This window comes from Haematobia irritans, chromosome 1 (assembly GCF_050003625.1).
Source record: "Haematobia irritans isolate KBUSLIRL chromosome 1, ASM5000362v1, whole genome shotgun sequence".
Taxonomy (NCBI): domain Eukaryota; kingdom Metazoa; phylum Arthropoda; class Insecta; order Diptera; family Muscidae; genus Haematobia; species Haematobia irritans.
In genome coordinates, this window is record NC_134397.1 from 170,117,692 (window position 1) to 170,138,234 (window position 20,543).

Genomic DNA, 20,543 nt, shown 5'->3' on the forward strand with positions numbered 1-20,543 from the left:
CTCGATAAGTCGTCAACACTACCGTATACATACTACCATTTTTAGTAAGCGTCCATAAATTACGTACGTGGGATTTCAGTGAGTGAAAATTATAAAACAAAAAATATAAAGATGGTAAATATTGCGTTTACTAAATTATTTCAATATCCACCTATTTTGAAATATACAGTCAATAAAATCACTATTTAATTGGAATTCTATCCTTTTTGCTTTACTTATTACTAGTATAACAATGAAGGAGATCATCTTCGCAAACTGTTCCTGGGCGGTTTGTCGCCAAATTCCACTGAAGATTCTTTACGCTGCTTTTACCGTCAATTTGGTGAAATCCTTGATGTAACTATAAGACGAGACCAAACCACGGGTCGTTCCAGAGGATTCGGCTTCATTACATTCGTTGATACATCATGTGTTGACAAGGCACAAGCCGCAAGACCACATGTCGTTGATGGAAAGTAAGTAACCCGTGTAAAAATTGGTGGATCTGGCCAGATATTATTAGATCTCCTGCCATATCTGATTAGATATGATAGTATATGTAGGCAGATCTGGTCAGATCCGAAAAATGGTAATATCTGATCAGATCTAATTCTAAAGGAATTAGATCTGACCAGATCTCAAATTTGGCCCACATCTAATTACATCTAATTTGATATAATTAGATGTTAATATATCTAAGTATATATAATTTTATCTATAAATTTCCATTATTACTGAAATTACAGTAATTAATAAAAAGATTTATTTTAGGTTTTATAATGAAAGTGTATTTAATACAGCAAGTTGGCTCAAACCTATTTACGTTATATCTACGCCTAGGAATAAAAGTATAAGAATTCAATTAAAAATATATATACATAGCCACTACGTTTCTGCGGCGTTTCTGGCGTTTAAATTGTCCAAGGCATTGTGGCATTGCTCTCTTCACACATTTTTTTACATTAGTCTCCCAGTTCCTCTCTTTGGCTACTCGGAATGAAACTCTGAAAAATATAACATAAAAATACAGAAGACTGAAATAAATACAAATAATACATATACTTACCAATAATTGCTTCTTGTGCCCAATAATTCAAACCAACGCTATAAGGAATCGTTTGTGCGAAGTCCCTAATACCATACATGAATAATATATCCGTTTCATGATGCAAACCATCTCCAAATCATTATTTTATCTTTTTGACTTGGATAATACTACATTCTATCGCAAATTCGAAAATGGCGTGGCTACAAATCATCACGTTGCTACTCGGTCTCCTTAATCTTTTCGTCCAACTAGAAAGGGAAAATATTAAATATATAAAAATAGGACCCAAACGATAAACTTACCTCATCACTTCTCATACTCCTTGATCTTCGTCGAAAAATGAGAATACATTAAATTTTTATATGAATAAAACATAAAAATTTCAAAATATCGCATTATCCAATATTTGATACCAACATTTTGTTTTAAATTTAATAACAACAACCGTTGCTAATGGTGATTGTTATGTGATGATATTTTTGAAAACAAACAGACAGTTGTGTCTGAACGTAAGAAATTTTGAATTTTTAAAATGATATTGAAAAAGGTTTCTTCGAACTGTCACAATATATAAACATTGTTTGATTATGTTCACCACTAGTTGTGATGTGTGACCAAACATATTTAATTGTAACAATATGTATCACGTTAACATTCTCGTAACAAACATATTAATTTTACACCCAAACATACACATATTTTTTTTTATCCGTATAGCAGTACTGGTTCATGACTTAATGCGATACATATAATTAGATATGGAGCTATATATAGTATATATAATTAGATATGATGTCATATATAAAGATATACAATTAGATCTTACCAGATATGACTGATACAATTAGATATAACAATATATATAATGAGATCTTGAATCAGATCTAATCATATAGAACACTATATATAACATATCTCCGTAGATCTATTTATATCCACAACCATATCTGAACAGATGTAATTATATATACTTAGATATTATTAGATATGATCAGATCCACCGATTTTTACACGGGAAGATAATATTTTGTTCAACAGTACGGCATAAAACATAAACTCAAAGGTTAGACTACCATTTTTTCCACTTTTAAAAAGTGAATAATTTTTTTATTATGAAGCAAAATCTTTCAAGTTGTTATAGTTCATCACCTAAGGGTAGGTACTATGTTCGGTTTTCGAGTTGAAAACCACTTTATTTTCGCGATTACTTTTCTTTAAATAATCAAAATTATAAATGAAAACAAACTTATTCCTGTAAAGTCTTGCCGAAATCTAGAGGAACAAGAAACTACGCATCAATTGTGTTAATTTGTCTGCTTTATATTGAACTGTTTTAATAAAGTAACCACGAAAATTTCAACGCGAAAAGCGAACATAGTACTTACCTTAACGCCGATGAGGAAATAGGTATAGAAAATTAATGAATTCTTGTAAAAATGGGCGACATTAATGCCCATGGTGAATGAAAACTCTCGCCACTATTGTGATATATGGGTCTGTATACCATTATGATTTTCTCTCATTACTGAAATCGTTGGATCAGCATCACTCACACCTAGGGATGCCAGACGTGCTCTTTTAAAGATCACATGTGCTCTTTTTTACAAAATGTGCTCTTAAAACAAGATAGGCCAAAAGAGCACGTAAAAGTGCTCTATTTTTAGTTAAGTACTCTGGCTCAACTGCAGTTTATGGGCCCCTCACCGAATTGCTTAAAATTAATATATGTTGTGTCATTCGGTGAGCTGATTCCAACAAAGTGACCCATACCCGGGGGAAGTACCCGGGTCTTGAGATATAGCCCTCCAAAGGGTCAATAAAAACTTGATATATCTCTTTTGTTTTTTGCCCAATCAAACTTGGTATCATATGAAAGCTTATTCAATGCACTTTTATACGCAAAAAATATTTTTTAAATATTTAATTTAGTTTGGGAGATATAAATAAAAAAAGAAAATTTTTACCCTTTTTTTTTTTTGTTACTTTCGTTATATCTCAAAAGTCTTCGATTATACCCTACATTTTTTACAGCCTATACATACATATACATTTTTTGAAAGCCTATATTCTGGCTTTTCGATTGATGTACAACATGTCTTTATAAGTCCACTTTTAGCAAAGTTATGGAGTTTTTATTCTGAGTAGAAAAAAAATGTATTATTACTGAAATAATTTTTGTATGTTGTAAGTATTAACCCAAGGGGGAAAAGTGGCCGGCCGGACAGAGTCCAAAGTGGGCTAACGTGGACCCAAGGGGGGAGAGTAAATATTTTCTCCCCTTGTGTTTGCGTTAGCCCACTTTGGACTCTGTCCATAGGAGAAAGTCTTAAACCCCGGCCGAAGGCCGGCTACTTTCCACCCTTGGGTCTGCGTTAGCCCACTTTGGACTCTGTCCATAGGAGAAAGTCTTAAACCCCGGCCGAAGGCCCGCTACTCTCCCCCCTTGGGTCCACGTTAGCCCACTTTGGACTCTGTCCGGCCGGCTACATTTCCCCCCTTGGGCCTGCGTTAACCCACTTTGGACTCTGTCCATAGGAGAAAGTTTTAAACCCCGGCCGAAGGCCGTCTACTCTCCCCCCTTGGGTCCACGTTAGCCCACTTTGGACTCTGTCCGGCCGGCTACATTTCCCCCCTTGGGCCTGCGTTAGCCCACTTTGGACTCTGTCCATAGGAGAAAGTCTTAAACCCCGGGGAAAGTCTTAAACCCCGGCCGAAGGCCGGCTACTCTCCCCCCTTGGGTCCACGTTAGCCCACTTTGGACTCTGTCCGGCCGGCCACTTTTCCCCCTTGGGTTAATACTTCAACATACAAAAATTATTTCAGTAATAAAACAATTTTTTTTCTACTCAGAATAAAAGCTCAATAACTTTGCTAAAAATGGACCTATAAAGACATGTAGTACATCAATCAAAAGGCCAGAAACTAGGCTTTCAAGCTATGTATAAAAAATATAAGGGTATAATCGAAGACTTTTTTGAGATATAATGACAAACAAAACAAAAAAATAGGGTAAAAATTTTCTTTTTTATTTATATCTCCCAAACTAAATTAAATATTAAAAAAAGTATAAAAGTGCATTGAATAAGCTTTCATTTGATAGCAAGTTTGTCTAGATTGGGCAAAAAGAGATATATCAAGTTTTTATTGACCCTTTGGAGGGCTATATCTCAAGACCCGGGTACTTCCCCCGGGTATGGGTCACTTTGTTGGAATCAGCTCACCGAATGACAACATATATTAATTTTAAGTAATTCGGTGAGGGGCCCATAAACTGCAGTTGCTCCCCGTTATTTTCTAATTAAATAGTGTTTTACTTTATATATCAGACTCGAAGAAGAGCAGGCCGATGTTGCTTCTTCACTTTGTACTCTGTTCTACATGTAAACAAACTTCTTTCAATAACATTTTTCACAAAAAGACCAAACAAATGACATACAAAGTATTGTAAGAAAATTAGATTGAGTTGAAAGTGATTTATTTTATGTATATATTATGAACTTTTTTTATGTTTAAATGAATTATTATGGAATTAAATGTTTTTATTTTATTTGAAAAAGTGTGCTCTTTTTTCGTATGTGCTCTTTTTATAAACTGAATGTGCTCTTTTTGCCTTTTCAAAATTACAATTGAATTGAAACGCGTAACATTTTTGTATAGATCTTTCGTTTGGCAATTTTCCCACAAAGTCCGCGGTAGCGCTGCTTGTAAGAAGTTTTAATTCATGAAATACAATACATCATTTTAACCCATATTCTCATAGTGTCGTCATATGACGACAGAAACATTGGCTTTTTCAATGCACCAGTGTACCGTTTTCGCTGCACAGAAAAAAATAAAACAAGGGTATTCTTTGTTAATTGCGACATCAATTTTCCAGAAACCTGAACCCGATATGACAATTTTTTTTCATATATATAAAGGGTGATTTGTTAAGAGCTTGATAACTTTTTTTAAAAAAAAAACGCATAAAATTTGCAAAATCTCATCGGTTCTTTATTTGAAACGTTAGATTGGTCCATGACATTTACTTTTTGAAGATAATTTCATTTAAATGTTGACCGCGGCTGCGTCTTAGGTGGTCCATTCTTAAAGTCCAATTTTGGGCAACTTTTTCGAGCATTTCGGCCGGAATAGCCCGAATTTCTTCGGAAATGTTGTCTTCCAAAGCTGGAATAGTTGCTGGCTTATTTCTGTAGACTTTAGACTTGACGTAGCCCCACAAAAAATAGTCTAAAGGCGTCAAATCGCATGATCTTGGTGGCCAACTTACCGGTCCATTTCTTGAGATGAATTGTTCTCCGAAGTTTTCCCTCAAAATGGCCATAGAATCGCGAGCTGTGTGGCATGTAGCGCCATCTTGTTGAAACCACATGTCAACCAAGTTCAGTTCTTCCATTTTTGGCAACAAAAAGTTTGTTAGCATCGAACGATAGCGATCGCCATTCACCGTAACGTTGCGTCCAACAGCATCTTTGAAAAAATACGGTCCAATGATTCCACCAGCGTACAAACCACACCAAACAGTGCATTTTTCGGGATGCATGGACAGTTCTTGAACGGCTTCTGGTTGCTCTTCACTCCAAATGCGGCAATTTTGCTTATTTACGTAGCCATTCAACCAGAAATGAGCCTCATCGCTGAACAAAATTTGTCGATAAAAAAGCGGATTTTCTGCCACTGATTTTGGTAATAAAATTCAATGATTTGCAAGCGTTGCTCGTTAGTAAGTCTATTCATGATGAAATGTCAAAGCATACTGAGCATCTTTCTCTTTGACACCATGTCTGAAATCCCACGTGATCTGTCAAATACTAATGCATGAAAATCCTAACCTCAAAAGAATCACCCTTTACTAAAGGTAGTCTATACATGCTGTGAATCAAACATTATTATAATCGGATGATTATTTTATAACTCGGGAGAATACGGGTTTAAGGCCGGTATGCACCTCTAGCGAAAAATTTCATTCCCATAAGATATGCATTGCTATTTATGCTAACGAAATTTTCGGTAGCGTTCAATTTCGTAAGCTGGTACGCACCTCTAATGAAAATAACAGGGTTGTCAAAAGCATATTTTGGCAGCAAACATATAATTTATTACAATCATTGTGTGCGTACAAGTTTTAAAAGGTCTGTAAATAATAAACAATTTATTTGAGGAATATTTGGAACATATATTAACAATTTTTAAAAGCGATTAGCTGGTTTAAAATTTGTTGTACACAGCCCTGTTTTTTTGTTGTAGACTTAAATAAATTTTTGCTACCGAAAATTTCGCTAGAGGTGCATACCGGCCTTAAGCACATTGTTAACACCAGAAAATAACGCTGATTTTTAAATTGATTGAATGCCGAAAAAAATTGTTGGTCTTCCAACTAAAATTTTCTAACTTGTGTGTATTTTACTTTTTCGTAGAGCTATCGATTCCAAGCGTGCCATTGTCCGGACAGAACCAAAACTTATGGGTTCTGGAAGAAAAGTTTTTGTTGGAGGACTAAAAGACGTCCACGACGAGAATGCCCTTCGAGAACATTTTCAAAAATTTGGAAAAGTAATGGGAATAAAAATTTTGGTTGACAAGAACACTGGTCGCAACCGGGGATTTGGATATGTTGAATTTGAAGATTATGATTCTGCTGACAAGGCTGTATGTAAGTATTAAGGGCATTTTCTCAACGGCATATCGTTTTGTAATGGTTGTTTTGATTTTTTAGTACACAAGAATCATACAATTAAATACCTAACAGTCGATGTGAAAAAATCCAATTACAAACCTGATCAAAGTAAAATACAACAGCAAAATGGGCAACAAGTGCCCGTGGCTCCTGCTGCAGCACCTTACCCACCTCCTGCATATCCAGCACCCTACGGCTACCCAGCTCCACCAGCATATGGTGGTTGGGGTGCACCACCTCCAGCACCGGGATATCCTCAAGCTCCTCCTCCAGCTTATGGTGCTCCTCCAGCATGGAACGGCTGGGGCTATGGACCCGCAGCACCACCTGCAGCTCCCCCTGCAGCAAATGGCTGGAACAATACAGCACCTCCACCAGCAACACCAAACTTTGGAAGCTATCAACAATCATATAATGGAGGTCCTGAAAAGGGTGGTAAATTACAAGCTAATCGAAAGGCGCCATATCGTTCTTAAACTAGGTAAGTATAAACTTTAAACTATGTCCACACATGTTATAAGAAAATAATAGACGTAACAAACAAACAAAAAGTTTATAACATGGCGTATTATTATTCTATCAATTATATTTTTGTATATTATATTTTATAATATATGAAGATTATGTCCATTATTTTATATATTCTATTCCGGATATCTTTTTTATTTTTCTATTTAGGTCTATATTTATGTATGCACTATAGCTTCTCTCGTATAATTGATATATTAAGAAATATATATTAGAAATGGAAGGACAATGATTGGATTAAAACAAAAGCTTACGCTTTTGTTGCAGAGTTTTGAGCAGAGCATTTAATAAAGGAGTATTTATAAGTCTCAATATATATATATATTATCATATCTACTTGGTATATAATGTTGAAGTATGAATATGTAATAAAAATTATTTATAATTTAGGAATATAAAATATGTGGCAATTCCGTATATAAAATATATTTATTTTTTTATTCATTTCTTATATCTTATTCGAGTTTGCCATGGTATAAGTACATATCTATTTGCAAAGAACAAAAAATTATAAAAGTGGCAGATTTATATATACAAGTTGGGCAAAGTTATGGTTTACCACAATTTCCAGATTTTAGTATCGAGCCCATTCTTTGACATGATGGAGAGCCATTCTCTAGATTGCACGAATCTTTGTAAAATTTATCAAAATATATTTTGTTTTGTCTTTGTATTCTCTCCGGGATCTCATTTTGAAAATTGCTTCTTTTTCATAAAACGACTTCACGCGTTTGCCTCTAGATTACAATTAGTTCCAATTAGTATTCTTTATATTAAATCCGAAACTATTTTAGACAAGCAAACAAATCAACATATTTGTACTTATTTATGTCTATTCATGCTATCCAATAATTATGGAATAAATATAATGCACAACAATGCCAAGATGTGCAAAAATCTCTTAGAAATTGGCTGATATGTAGGAATGTCTGCACTAGACAAAAAAATCGATTTATTTAGTAATAAAATCAGTTAAATTACTATTGTATACAAAAATATGAACCAATGTCAAAGAGTGTGGTGCAATACAAATTTTATGTTCCATGTAAACCTTACACTGAATAGCAAATGACAATTTTTATGAATTATACAATTCATGAAATCGTTAATACTAGGCATTCCGATTAACAGTTTCTCAAATTAATATAATTCTACAACATTATTCGTATTTTTCTTGATTTTTTATTTCTTATAAAATACTTTCTGATATATGTATTTTTGTCTTAAAATTATCAAATGTGTATCCAAATACAATGCCATTCTCAATGCATTTTAAAAGATGCTGGTCGAAAATAGTTAGCAGAGGTAGTAATCACAGTTCCAAGTATTCCGAAGTCAAATTTGTAATATTTTGACGTTCGGACCTATTGTTGACAAGGTTTGTTTGTTACATGTACACATGTGGACAATTTTGAATCTTTTTGTATCTTTATGCTGAAAATATATGAAGAAAAGTTACGTAAGTATTTGCAATATTATTGAATATAAATCTTCGGGATCCACAAAAAATAAATTTTATTATGAGAAATACAATCAATTTTTTATTGTAATTAAAAAGAACGGAAATGATGCAAAGGTTTGTATTATGATTTCAATGCCCTGTAAAATCCTATCCTAAACTACCTATCACCGATTGGGGGACTTAGATTAATATTCTTCTATGTATCTTCTAGTCTTTTGGATATATTTAATATGATTTTTACCAAGTCTCCTTTTCCTCGAGCTTAGGAAACGGGGCTAATCATGGCATTCGATATCTAGTTTTATTGATCGAACATTTTTTCGATTGGTAATTTGCTATTGTAAAACATTTTTTACTTGTTTTTTTACATGGTTCTCGCCATATAAGAGTAGCAAATATGATAGTTTTAACTCGAATTGTTGCTAATTTGTAGTAAATTTACATATAATGAACATATTTTAAATATTTAGGACTAATGCAACTCGAATAAAAGTAAAACAAAAATTTGTCAATATAACGCTTCTGGCTGGACCACCACGTAAGAATAGTGAATGATAAAAGCTTCCACAGGCCAAAAGGTTGAGTTACATATCATGCGTTAATCCGTGAGTTGATGGAAGGGTTGATATTTTTCAGTTTGGAGCACTCTAAAAAAACTGTTGCTTTCAAAGAGAAAATTGAACTCTTCAATCAATTGACGCATTAAAGCATGATATGTAAATCAACCTAACCTAACAATTGTAATGTCGATAGAATTGACGTTGACATGCCACCAAAAATTATATTCCTCCAAGTAACAATTGAACGCCTCCTTCGTCAGATGAAATCGTCCATTGAGCCTGCAAAAAGATGACTTTCTAATAATGCACACCGTTTCAAACCCATGAACTTGCACCAATGACAATGGGTACACCTATCCCTTATTTGTCGTCATAATTTTTTATATTCATCTCATCCTCCAATTACAAGGAATGTAAAAAGCGATATCCATAAGATATAATGCAATAAAATTCACTTTGAAATCTTTAAACACATATGTGTTTTTATACCCTAAACCACATAGTGGTCAGGGTATAATAAGTTTGATCGGCCAAAAAATGTGCCTACCAGAAATATTGATTTTAGACCCCATAAAATATATACCGATCGACTCAGAATCACCTCCTGAGTCGATCTAGCGCTTGGTGTCCGTCCGTCCGTCTTTCCATGTATTTGTTGTTCACAGGATTCCGGTCGCAATTATTAACCGATTTTGATGAAATTTGGTACAGGGAGTTTTTTGGGCACAAGGACGAACGCTATTGAATTTGGAAGAAATCGGATCAAATTTAGATATAGCTCCCATATATATGTATCGCCCGATTTCGACAAATGGGGTCACGTTGCGCGTTTTTTTAAACGGATCGTCACCAAATTTGGCAAAAGGTAATCTTTTTCATCGCCCTTCAAGTCTGCAAAATTTCATCCAAATCGGTTCAGATTTAGATATAGCTCTCATATATATGTATCGCCCGATTTTCCCAATTTGGCCACAAAACCTTTATTTATCAACCGATCTTACTCAAAGTTGGCTAAATATAATCTTCTATAGCACTAACTATATGTGCAAAAAATCATCGAAATCGGTTCAGATTTAGCTATAGCTCCCATATAAATGTACCGCCCGATTTTTCTAAATTTGGCCATAAAACCCTTATTTATCAACCGATCTTACCCAAATTTGGCTAAATGTAGTCTTCTATAGCACTAACTATATGTGCAAAAAATCATCGAAATCGGTTCAGATTTAGATATAGCTCCCATATGTATGTATAGCCCGATTTTCCCAAATTTGGCCATAGAACCCTTATTTATTAACCGATCTTACTAAAAGTTGGCTAGATCCAGTCCTCTATAGTACTAACTATATGTGCAAAATTTCATCGAAATCGGTTCAAATTTAGATATACCTCCCATATATGTATCGCCCGATTTTGAAAAATTCGCCCCTAATAACCTTATGTTTGACCATACAGGGGGCTAATCACGGCATTCGATATCGAATTCATAATCGTATCGAAAAAATTGTCGATACGATTTAAAGTTTGGATCACGGCATTCGATCGAAATTTGATGCAATTTCTCAAGCGTTGCCAACAGCAAAAAACGAAGCAGAGCAAAATGAAATGACAAAACTAAGTTAGCGTCACAAAATAGAATGTAAAAAAACATGTTTTTGGAGGTTTCAAATTAAAAAGTAAATTGTATTGCATTATATCTTACAAGGTGGTCCAGAAGCGTTATGTTGTCACGGAATGGTACGGTATTTGGTCGATCACAATCTCTTGAATATCGATCTAGCATGTGCGCTTTATATATGGTTCTTTGTCAAGCTAGAATGCTCGCTGCGAACACTACTATGACCAATTTTTGTTTAACTTTTATTGGAATTGCATTGGTCCTAAATATTAAAAATATGTTCATTATATGTAAATTTACTACAAACTAGCAACAATTCGAACTAAAACTAATATATTTACTATTCCTATATGGCGAAAACAATGTAAAAAACATGTGAAAAATGTTTTACGATTGCAATTTACCAATCGAAAAAATTGTCGATCAAAAAAACTCGATATCGACTCCCGTGATCCGAAAAATTTAGATTTCGATCAAAAGTTCTCGATATCGAATGCCGTGATTAGCCCCCAGGCCTCATTTCGTAACTGATCTTACTCAAATCTTGCACAAGTAACCTTTTATGGTATTAATCAAACCAGCAAAATATTATGCAAATTGGTTGAGATTTAGATATAGCTTCCATATAAATGCATCGCTCGATTTTCCCAAATTTGGCCATAGTACTCTTATTTATTAACCAATTTTACTCAAATTTCAAATTTTGATGTACCAGCCGTACTTATACGTACTTGTAGCTCTTACATAAGAATATTGCTCGATTTTTACAAATTTGTATTTATTACCCACACTAATTTAACGACTTTCTCTTTTTTAATAATGGGCTCAATATTAGTGGCTTACTAACTCCGTAGGCGCAATATCAACACAGCCAGTAGGGGAAATTCCCTATATGTAGGGTTTTTCTAATATTTAGCGTCTTATAGGGACCTAGGACCACAATGTAGGGACATTTTCACTCAACACAATTTGTAATAATTTTTACATTTTGGTGGCTCTAGAGTAAGAAATCAGAAGCCGGCAAGGCTTGATCTTTAATAATGTGTGGTAAACTTTATTCCTGTAGAAAATGTTGTCAACATTTTATTTCTATAGAACATTTTGTCAAAATTGTATTTCTATAGAAATTTTTTTCAAAATATTATTTCTATAAAAAATTTTCTCAAAATTTTATTTCTGTGGAATTTTTTCTCAAAATTTTATTTCTATAGAAAAATTTCTCACAAAAATTTTTCCAAAATTTTATTTTTATAGAGATTTAACAAAAAAGATTACTAATTTGGGTAGAATTCTACCAACTTTGGCAACCGTGGTGGTAATACAAATTTATATTCTAAGTTATATGCGTTGCATATTCATGTTTTAAGATAATAAAGTACTTAGAACCATTTTTGTTTTGTAAAATTTTTTAAATTTAACGAAAAATATAGTAGGGAAAATTGTTTGGGAATGTATGGGAAAGTAGGGAACTTTTTTTGTCCTTGTAGGGTAAACCGAGCATTTTCCCTGGCAACATTGACTATGAGCTATAGTCAGATTGACACAAAGCACCCATAGACATGTACCCCTTAATTTTCTTAAATATGCAACTGCGGTTTATCTCTCAGACCTATATGTTACCCCACAAATGCTTATGATTACTAATTCTGTAATGGTGGTTTAGGGTATGATATAGTCGGCCCCGCCCGACTTTAGACTTTTCTTACTTGTTTTTTCTACATTCTATTGCGCCGCTAACTTAATTTTGTCATTACATTTTGTTCTGCTTCGTTTTTTGCTGTTGGCATGCTAGAGAAATTGCATCAATTTTCGAGCGAGTGCTGTTGAAAATTGATCACCTCGGAGGTATGAACTTTTATTTTAGCTGCCAAATCGGCAATTATAAATCGATTTAAATTTTTCCTTCGCTGTATAGAACTTGTAACCCCCTTAAAAAAAGGTGTTGCAAGTTATAGTTTGCGAGATATGGGCCACACTATTTTTTTGTTGCAAAATTTTTAAAGGGGGGTCAGTATTTTGAACCTACAAGGCCCGTTTTTGTGCAAATCCTTGTTTTCTTAACTGCATTCCTTACAAATTTTAGAATTTGTGTACATATAGGCTTTAGATTAAAAGTTGTAGACTCCAAAATAGAACTAACATTCTATCTATGCCAGAGCTTCCCAACCCAATTTGCTTGAGCTTAACATGGAATCGGGCAGCACTCAGTGATAAGAGAGAAATTCACCAATGTGGTATCACAATGGACTGAATAGTCTAAGTGAGCCTGATACATCGGGCTGCCACCTAACCTACCTAATATTTGGTACTATTACTGATAAAGTACGCCTTAAATCAGTTTCACCATGAAGGCAAGACAGATATTTTGACTTTATGTCTAAAAGTTACGAAAATTTGTAAAATGTGTGAATACAAAAGTGGGTACCAGTTCTTTTATTTTAGCAAGAAATGTAGCCGTTGCAAATAAAGTAAACGACTAATAATCGAACCTACCACAAATTATAGAATTGCATGTAACTTCTATTCTTTTCTCACTGTGGTTATAAATGAACATTTCGAAATGACGAATGGTATGCTTTTGTAGTATATTATTGATGTTTTGTTGAACTTAACAATTTGTGTTGTTTTAACAAATTTTATGCTCAACCAAAAATGACGCTGAACTTAGTACTCACCTTAACTAAAACAGTGACTGTTTCCCAGCTGTCTATTTCTTTGAGTGAAATTGCGCAGTTTAATTTTTGTGAAAACGAACGGACTTTGTGCACATCTTAACTAAGAAATAAAACAATGAATTTTCGGTTTTCATTTTATGTAAGTATGTATATTTTTTTTTCTAGAAAATCAGCAATTAACTTAAAAACGAAAACACGTAATATAAAGAGAAATAGTTGCAGAATAAGTTGACGTCTGCATGAAGGAACATTATAAAAAGGGAATTCATATTGGGGTTTCCTTTATATTTATATATTTGAGTTTGTTTCCCGGTCAATGTTGCGAATGTATTCATAATTTGTTTAATTTATACACATTATGCCATTTTAAACGAAAGAGAAAAAGACATCGTAAAATATGTTTGGTGGTCTTTGTTATAGATTTAGAACCTTTTATTTTTCTTCAATTAATTTTTTTTTATAATTGGATTCTTTTGTTCAATAGTTTGTTTGTTCTATTATATGTTGTGTTGAAAGTTACAATACAGTTCTTAAAAATAATAAAAAAAATATATATAAGTTGTATAGCATCGAGGGTACTTAATATTGCCAAAGAAATAAAAATGAAAAAGGAGACTTAACATATAAACACAAAAGTCTGCAAATGTAAAGAACTTGATACTTCTAGATAAGGTAGTAGTTAGGATGTATGAGATATACATATGTCGAAAAATAGAGAACATGATAAGAGTGAACTAGCCCAAAGGAAGAACTGTTTGGTTTTGTATGTATGTATTATATATAGTAAATGTATATATGAGGTGGGTTTCTTCAATACGTTTTTAAAAAATAAAAAACTTCATTTGAAGCACTCTCTTTAGTAGAAATTAACCGAAAATACGAAAAAAAAGTATCTTTATAATTAAGGTATTGTTTTATTAATTGTAATATTACAAGTATTTATGAACTAAGCTGTAGCAAAAAATTAAAATAGTTTTGTTGTGGAGAGAATAATTAACCTGATTATGAGAAAATGACAGCGCGGTGAAATGAAAACTATGGGGGGAACAAATCTTGTTTAACTGCAATGGGGTTTACTGGAATGGTAGTTGTTGTGTGTTATAATATTGAAATACAGTTGACAACAATTTCACTGAAATTTTATGAAAAATATTTTAAGTATAAGAGCAGATGTCCTTGTTTTTAAGTTATCCCTGTGTCTTTCAAGGACTTGTTTATTTGTGGGGAGAGCAGGATGGATGATCGATCTTTTGTTTTGGGTTCTATGATTAAATTATATATAAAAGATGTGAATGCTGCAAAGAGAGATAGAAAAATAGTATAAATATTTAAAATTTGCAAATACCAAAGCAACTGCTTATAACCTAAACATAAAATTACAAAAAATAATAAATACAATTCGAAAGCGATATGGCGTCCATAAATAACTATTTAATACAACTCTCGTTACCTCATGACTATAACAAAAAACCATAACATAAAATACCATATGAAATGCTTCCCTTTATTTTAGACAATTGTGGCTGTCTGTAAACGTTTTTCACATTACTCAAAGATAAGGGAAAATTTATAGAGAGGGATACTCCTAATTTTCATCTGCAGTAGTGAGTTGGAAGGGAAGGTGATTTTTTTTAAACTTATTGTAATACCACCATCAACGGATGGATTGGTAGTCAAATTAAACTATATCGATTAGCCAATATACCGTCCATATGGATTAATGTTTGCCATTTTATTTCGTTGGCGAACATTCGTTGTTGTAGAAACAGTGAATTTTATAATCAGTCTTTACACTCCATGAGTCCGGGAATGTCAAACAAAAAAAAACTATGTAGGTTTATAATTATGTTGGACAATTCATATAATCTAATCTTTAATTTAATTTATTATGTGAGTACGGTATAAGCTAAATATGCCTCTTTCTGTATACTTTGTTTATAGCGCCCATATGGATTAATTTTCGGTATTTGATTTCATTAAGGCCTAGAAGCCATGTTTTTTGAGTCTGGGGTTATTTTACGGCCATAATCAGATACGGATTATATTGGTTCGTTCTAGATATAGGGCCAAAATACTCTGATCTCTGCACAATCCTAGCTCATTTCGTTAAGTTCTTTGGTCACTTAGATCCCCCTTCTTCCGTTGATTCAACTGAAGAAAATAAGTGGATGGATTCAACTAGAAAAATTTATATATAATAGATATATTTAGTTAGTTTGGTATTATAAATGGGTTGAATAGATATAGTGTTAAAACAGAATACCACACTAACCTTACCTATTACTAGAGTGATCAAAACCGGTCGGTGAAAACCGGTGGACCGGTTTTTCGTTTGGCACCGATTGTCGGTTTTGTATAAAATCCCATTTTCGGTGGACCGGTAGAACCGGTGTTTTTAACATAAAAATAGGTTTTCGGTTTTTTTATTTTCAATATAAGCTGAAATAAGAAAACTTCTCGAATGTTTTGTCTGCTCACTTCCAATTCTTTTCTGAACAATTCCAACATAGTATTCGACCAAGCTGTCAAATAAAATACGTTAATTTTCTAAAAAAAATCCCTGAGATAATTCAATGAAATATAAACAATTCCTGCTTGTTCAATTAGGAGCGTATATTTTGTCAACAAAATCTATGACATTTGCCCAAGTTCGCAAATCCACTTCCAGGTGTATGCGAATCAATTCCACGATTTTGGTGTTCTACAATCCACTTTCACCAGAATTTTCGTGAAATCAATTCACTTGCAAAAGTCTTGGTGAAAATTGAATTATGTCCAAAGATGGATGTACAAAATTTGAAATGTTTTAAATTTAATATATGGGTGATTTGTGCAACTCAGCTGGTTACAGAAAGTTCAAAAAAGAACGTGGAATCAAGGACAACAAATTTTCACGTTCGTAGATTTGATGTGAATAGTGGAAGTGGAATTGAAGTGGATATCTGAACATGGGTAATTACTTATGATATTATTATTATACTTAATTTGGGTTACTTTTCTGTAGAAAATGAGCTCTGTTTGTGAATATTTTTAAAAACAACGAAATGATTCTTCGAAAGCCAAATGCAGTATATACAGTAAATTTTTTAGTTGTCGAGGCTCTTCAACATCGTATTTAATATAACATTTAAGAAATATTCACAAAAAGTATATGAAACCAAAAAATAAAAAAATCACCTTTTTAATGTTTGTCTACGGTATTGTTACCGCAATTACAGCCAAGGAATTTAATTTTTACAATCAAACATTTGAGTATTTTTTCCTTCATTTATAGTAAATTAAGCGTTATTGCTACCTTTGGGAATTAAAAAAAACGGGGTTTGATCATTCTACCTATTAGCCGATATACTGAAAGAATGTAAATCGATAGTTTTTCATAATGCCCGAAATTTTTATTTGATTTATTAAAATTGTATATCCGGGTTTCTTTAAAATCCGTTTACATGTTGAGCATGACCGTATTTAGCACATTTTCAATATGTTTAAATCGTAATAACAAAAATAAGAGACCTGCCTCTTTGTGTAGCATTTGTAAACGGACATTCACTAAAAATTTACCATATTTTAATTATTATTAAAATTAAATAATGGTATACTATTAGACAAGTAGGTATAGTTTTGTTATGTATGTTTTGCTATGCTGCGTTTTTTGGAAATGATTATTATTAGAAAATAATTGAGTTCATTAGATTTTTTTAAATTTGATTGATTGCAATATGATCTAAGAAGGAACTAAAAACAACTAAAAAACTGAACCAAAAAATTATGCATTGCATAAAAAATCACTTCTACTCCGATTTATCTATAAGTAACAAAACAAAGATAAATCATGTAGTTTTCATGCATTTATTGAAAAACAAACTATGTTTAAAGGCTTGCGTATATGCTATTTTTCAAACTAGCAACGATATTCGGCTAATATTTAGTAAATTGACTATCGTGTTAAGCATTTCATACACATACATTTTAATAAATAAGTTGTTTCTTATTTTATAGCCAACGGTTGATTGAATATGATGAACATATATATGCTATAAATATTGGGGTCCTAAAAAGTGTTTGTCGGCATTTTTAAAAATTTGGGAAAGTCGATATTTGACTTTTTACAATATTGGAAAAGGCAACATTCGATTTTGTTATTTGAAAAACAAAAACGCTGTTATATGAACAAAAACTATATGTATTTGAATTGGCATATAGGTTCATAATATTTCATTACTTCTGGTACCGTCTTCGATTGTTTTGGTAATAGTTATATAAAAAATAATAATACTAATTAGAAAAAATAACAATATAAGAAAAAAAAATTAAAAATTGAAAAGCATTGACAACTCTGTTTTGTATGTTAGCTTCGACTGAATGAAGTGAATCGTTCGTTCGATCGAACCGACTGTATTCTAACAATTTTGACGAACGAAATGTTTATTTCGTCATGAAAAAGGACATTTAGTTCAATCTAATGACCGAGCTCCTACTTTTATGAACGTTATATAACTAAAATTATTATTTTTATTTATTTTAGAAACTTACCACAACAAACTAAACTATGATATTTTCGTTTAAATTATTATGCTGCTTACAAGCATAACGCCATTTTGTATTCTAGAAAGACTTTCGTTTGCTTAGGTTTGTTTTGTGTTTTGTTTATATTAAAAATTACTTTTTAATCTTTGTTGTGTTTTAAGGAAGTGTAAAATTAATATGGTTGATGTCTGGGTTGACGTCCCGTCCCTCTTTGTTTGCCTGATTGATAACCGCCTCCGGCACCTTGGGGGGGAAATATTAAAATGTAAAATATATAAAAATATTGTCAAAATTTTATAAATATAAAAAAATTCAATAATAAAACACACACATAAACAATCCTATGAATCAGAGAGCTACAAAATTTTGAACCAAATTTAATATTTTTTCTATAATTTTGACCGTTTTTCTAATACTTTTTTTCAAAATTCTTTTTTCATATACCAATTTTTGACACTATTGTATGATATGGAGAATTGTTTATACTACCTCCTTTGGGACCTCCTCTAGGCCCACCGGCACCCCGACCACCACCACCTCCTGGGCCATAACCGCCGCTACCACCATAGCCATCATAACCTCCTGCATAGCCATAGTCTTTGGTTTAGAGAGGTGTTAGGGTGTGTATATAAGTAATTTTAGTTTATATTTTGCATTTTTGTTATGCAATTTATAATTGGTATTGATATAAATATAGTACGTATTGTTGTTTAACAATGAAAAAAGCAAAAAAAAAAAAAGGAAACAAATTATAAAAATTTTGGCAAATGTTACGTTAACATGCTAATAGTTTCATTTCTACTTTACATTTATTGGTTTGTGTAAAAGGAAATTCGGTCAAAATTAGGCTCGAAAATCTATAAAATATGTATGGAAGTGATTTATTATCGAAAATGAAAAACAACTATCAACTCACAGAGAATCCTTTTCAGCATAAAATTTCGCATTAGTCTTTTCGAAGTGTAAATATTAAGAAATAATGTTGTATCGGGTATGTTGAATATCATATTTTTAACATAAAATGGTTTCAGGAAAAAATACCATTTTTTTTTTAATTTATACGTAATGATTTACATTTTATTTTTTGCATAAGATATAACCAATATAAAGACAATTTGTACATCAAATATCTATGGTGAAACTTTAAGAATTGTTTTTTTTTTTTTTAGAAATTCCGCTTACCTTTAAAACAAACCCCACCAGAACGAAAAATACGATTCATGGAATTTTTTCATCATGCAAAATCCCAAGTACTGGGTACAGGTAGTAGATTCATATACCACCACATCTTAAAAAAAAACAATCTATAACTCAAGTTGTACTTCTAGCAGTAATTTTTCTTCATCTGGATTGAATAAATATTGTTTCTGACCGTCTAGATATTTAATTTTTTCTTTTACATATTGTATTTTCTTTTCCACCGATCTCTTGGTTAAACTGTAAACAAAATGTTTGATCCCAAATTTTCAACTAAAACTTACGAATAGGCTGGAAATTTATTACTGTATTTTTTCTAATATGTTGTTGAAATCAATTATGCTAACTTCCAACAAATTATCTCCTTTAAGATTCGAAAGAGTTGAGTTGTATGTTGAATGTCCTGATGGTAAACATAATCTTAGTTTGATTGCAAGTTTGAATCGAATCTATCCTTGAACATAATAATTTGTAACACATATTTTTTGTTATGAGGAAAATAAAGATGAAAATCTCAAAATGACCGACGTATCCAAACACATGAGAAAGCAAAAGAGATGAATATTTTGTTTTTATCTTTTATTTGCTCTTTGTTTTAATACATACACATGTGTCTAAATTTTAAAGGCATTTTGTTGCTATATATTATATAAAAACAATGATAAAATGTTGGTTTAGTAGAAAACTATTTGACATTTTTGCGTTTTTCTGCTTTACATTTTTTTGATAATCAAATTTGGGGCACAAAAACGACAGCGCTTTGTTTTTAGAAACTCATAGTTTGTAATAAACATATATTGTTTGAATATTTCTCTACTTTTAGGAAAATAATATCGAATTTTCTTCTCATGTTTCCTCAATGCATTTTGACAAATATTTTTTGTTTGTTCTGATTTTTACCTTATTTTCCACACAACAATTTTAGCGTTCATTTAATGAAATAATTGAAGATAGTAGATGTTAACGCTCAGCAAAAAATAAAAGGACGCACAAGCAGGCCCACTAATAGCTGCGGCGTTCTCAATTTTTCTACTGCTGCTAATTCTCTGTGTGTGTTTTAATGTCTCACCTCACCATACATAGTTTATAGATATTTTGTAGGGTACTTTTTAGATGGATTTATGGTATATTATATATTACGTTTCATTTTTTGATTTTATCTCTATTATGTTTTTTGTGTTATGTATTATTATTAAGAGTGTATGCTTTTTCATTTTTATTTGATTTCAGAAAAACAAAAACAAATTACTATTAAAAACAAATTTATATCATTAT

The 20,543-nt window shown here is 32.1% G+C and overlaps 2 protein-coding genes across 6 annotated transcripts in view; one reads left to right on the forward strand and one right to left on the reverse strand.

Annotated features, from left to right (window-relative positions):
* Positions 1–19,449, forward strand: LOC142222127 (ribonucleoprotein RB97D-like). 2 transcript variants are annotated; one of them, XM_075292092.1, is made up of 5 exons: positions 1–114; positions 226–455; positions 6,445–6,680; positions 6,744–7,185; positions 19,241–19,449. In XM_075292092.1, the coding sequence occupies exons 1-4, from the start codon at positions 112–114 to the stop codon at positions 7,178–7,180; spliced, it is 906 nt and encodes a 301-aa protein (XP_075148207.1). In that variant the 5' UTR covers positions 1–111; the 3' UTR covers positions 7,181–7,185; positions 19,241–19,449. The 2 variants fall into 2 exon arrangements, with proteins under 2 accessions (XP_075148207.1, XP_075148206.1); XM_075292091.1 differs by lacking the exon at positions 19,241–19,449 and adding an exon at positions 7,383–7,658 and having other exon boundaries at positions 2–114.
* Positions 13,944–20,543, reverse strand: part of sqd (RNA-binding protein squid) — a 16,274-nt gene continuing 9,674 nt past the window's right edge. Inside the window, exons 6-9 of one of the 4 annotated variants that reach the window (XM_075292088.1) lie at positions 18,561–18,668; positions 18,208–18,314; positions 18,078–18,149; positions 13,944–14,842 (exon numbers count right to left, since the gene is read on the reverse strand). In XM_075292088.1, coding sequence (XP_075148203.1) covers positions 18,244–18,314; positions 18,561–18,668 — 179 coding nt within the window. In that variant the 3' untranslated portion in view covers positions 13,944–14,842; positions 18,078–18,149; positions 18,208–18,243. Of the gene's footprint in view, positions 14,843–18,077; positions 18,315–18,560; positions 18,669–20,543 lie in introns of all 4 variants that reach the window. The other 3 variants (XM_075292090.1, XM_075292087.1, XM_075292089.1) reach the window with 3 other exon arrangements.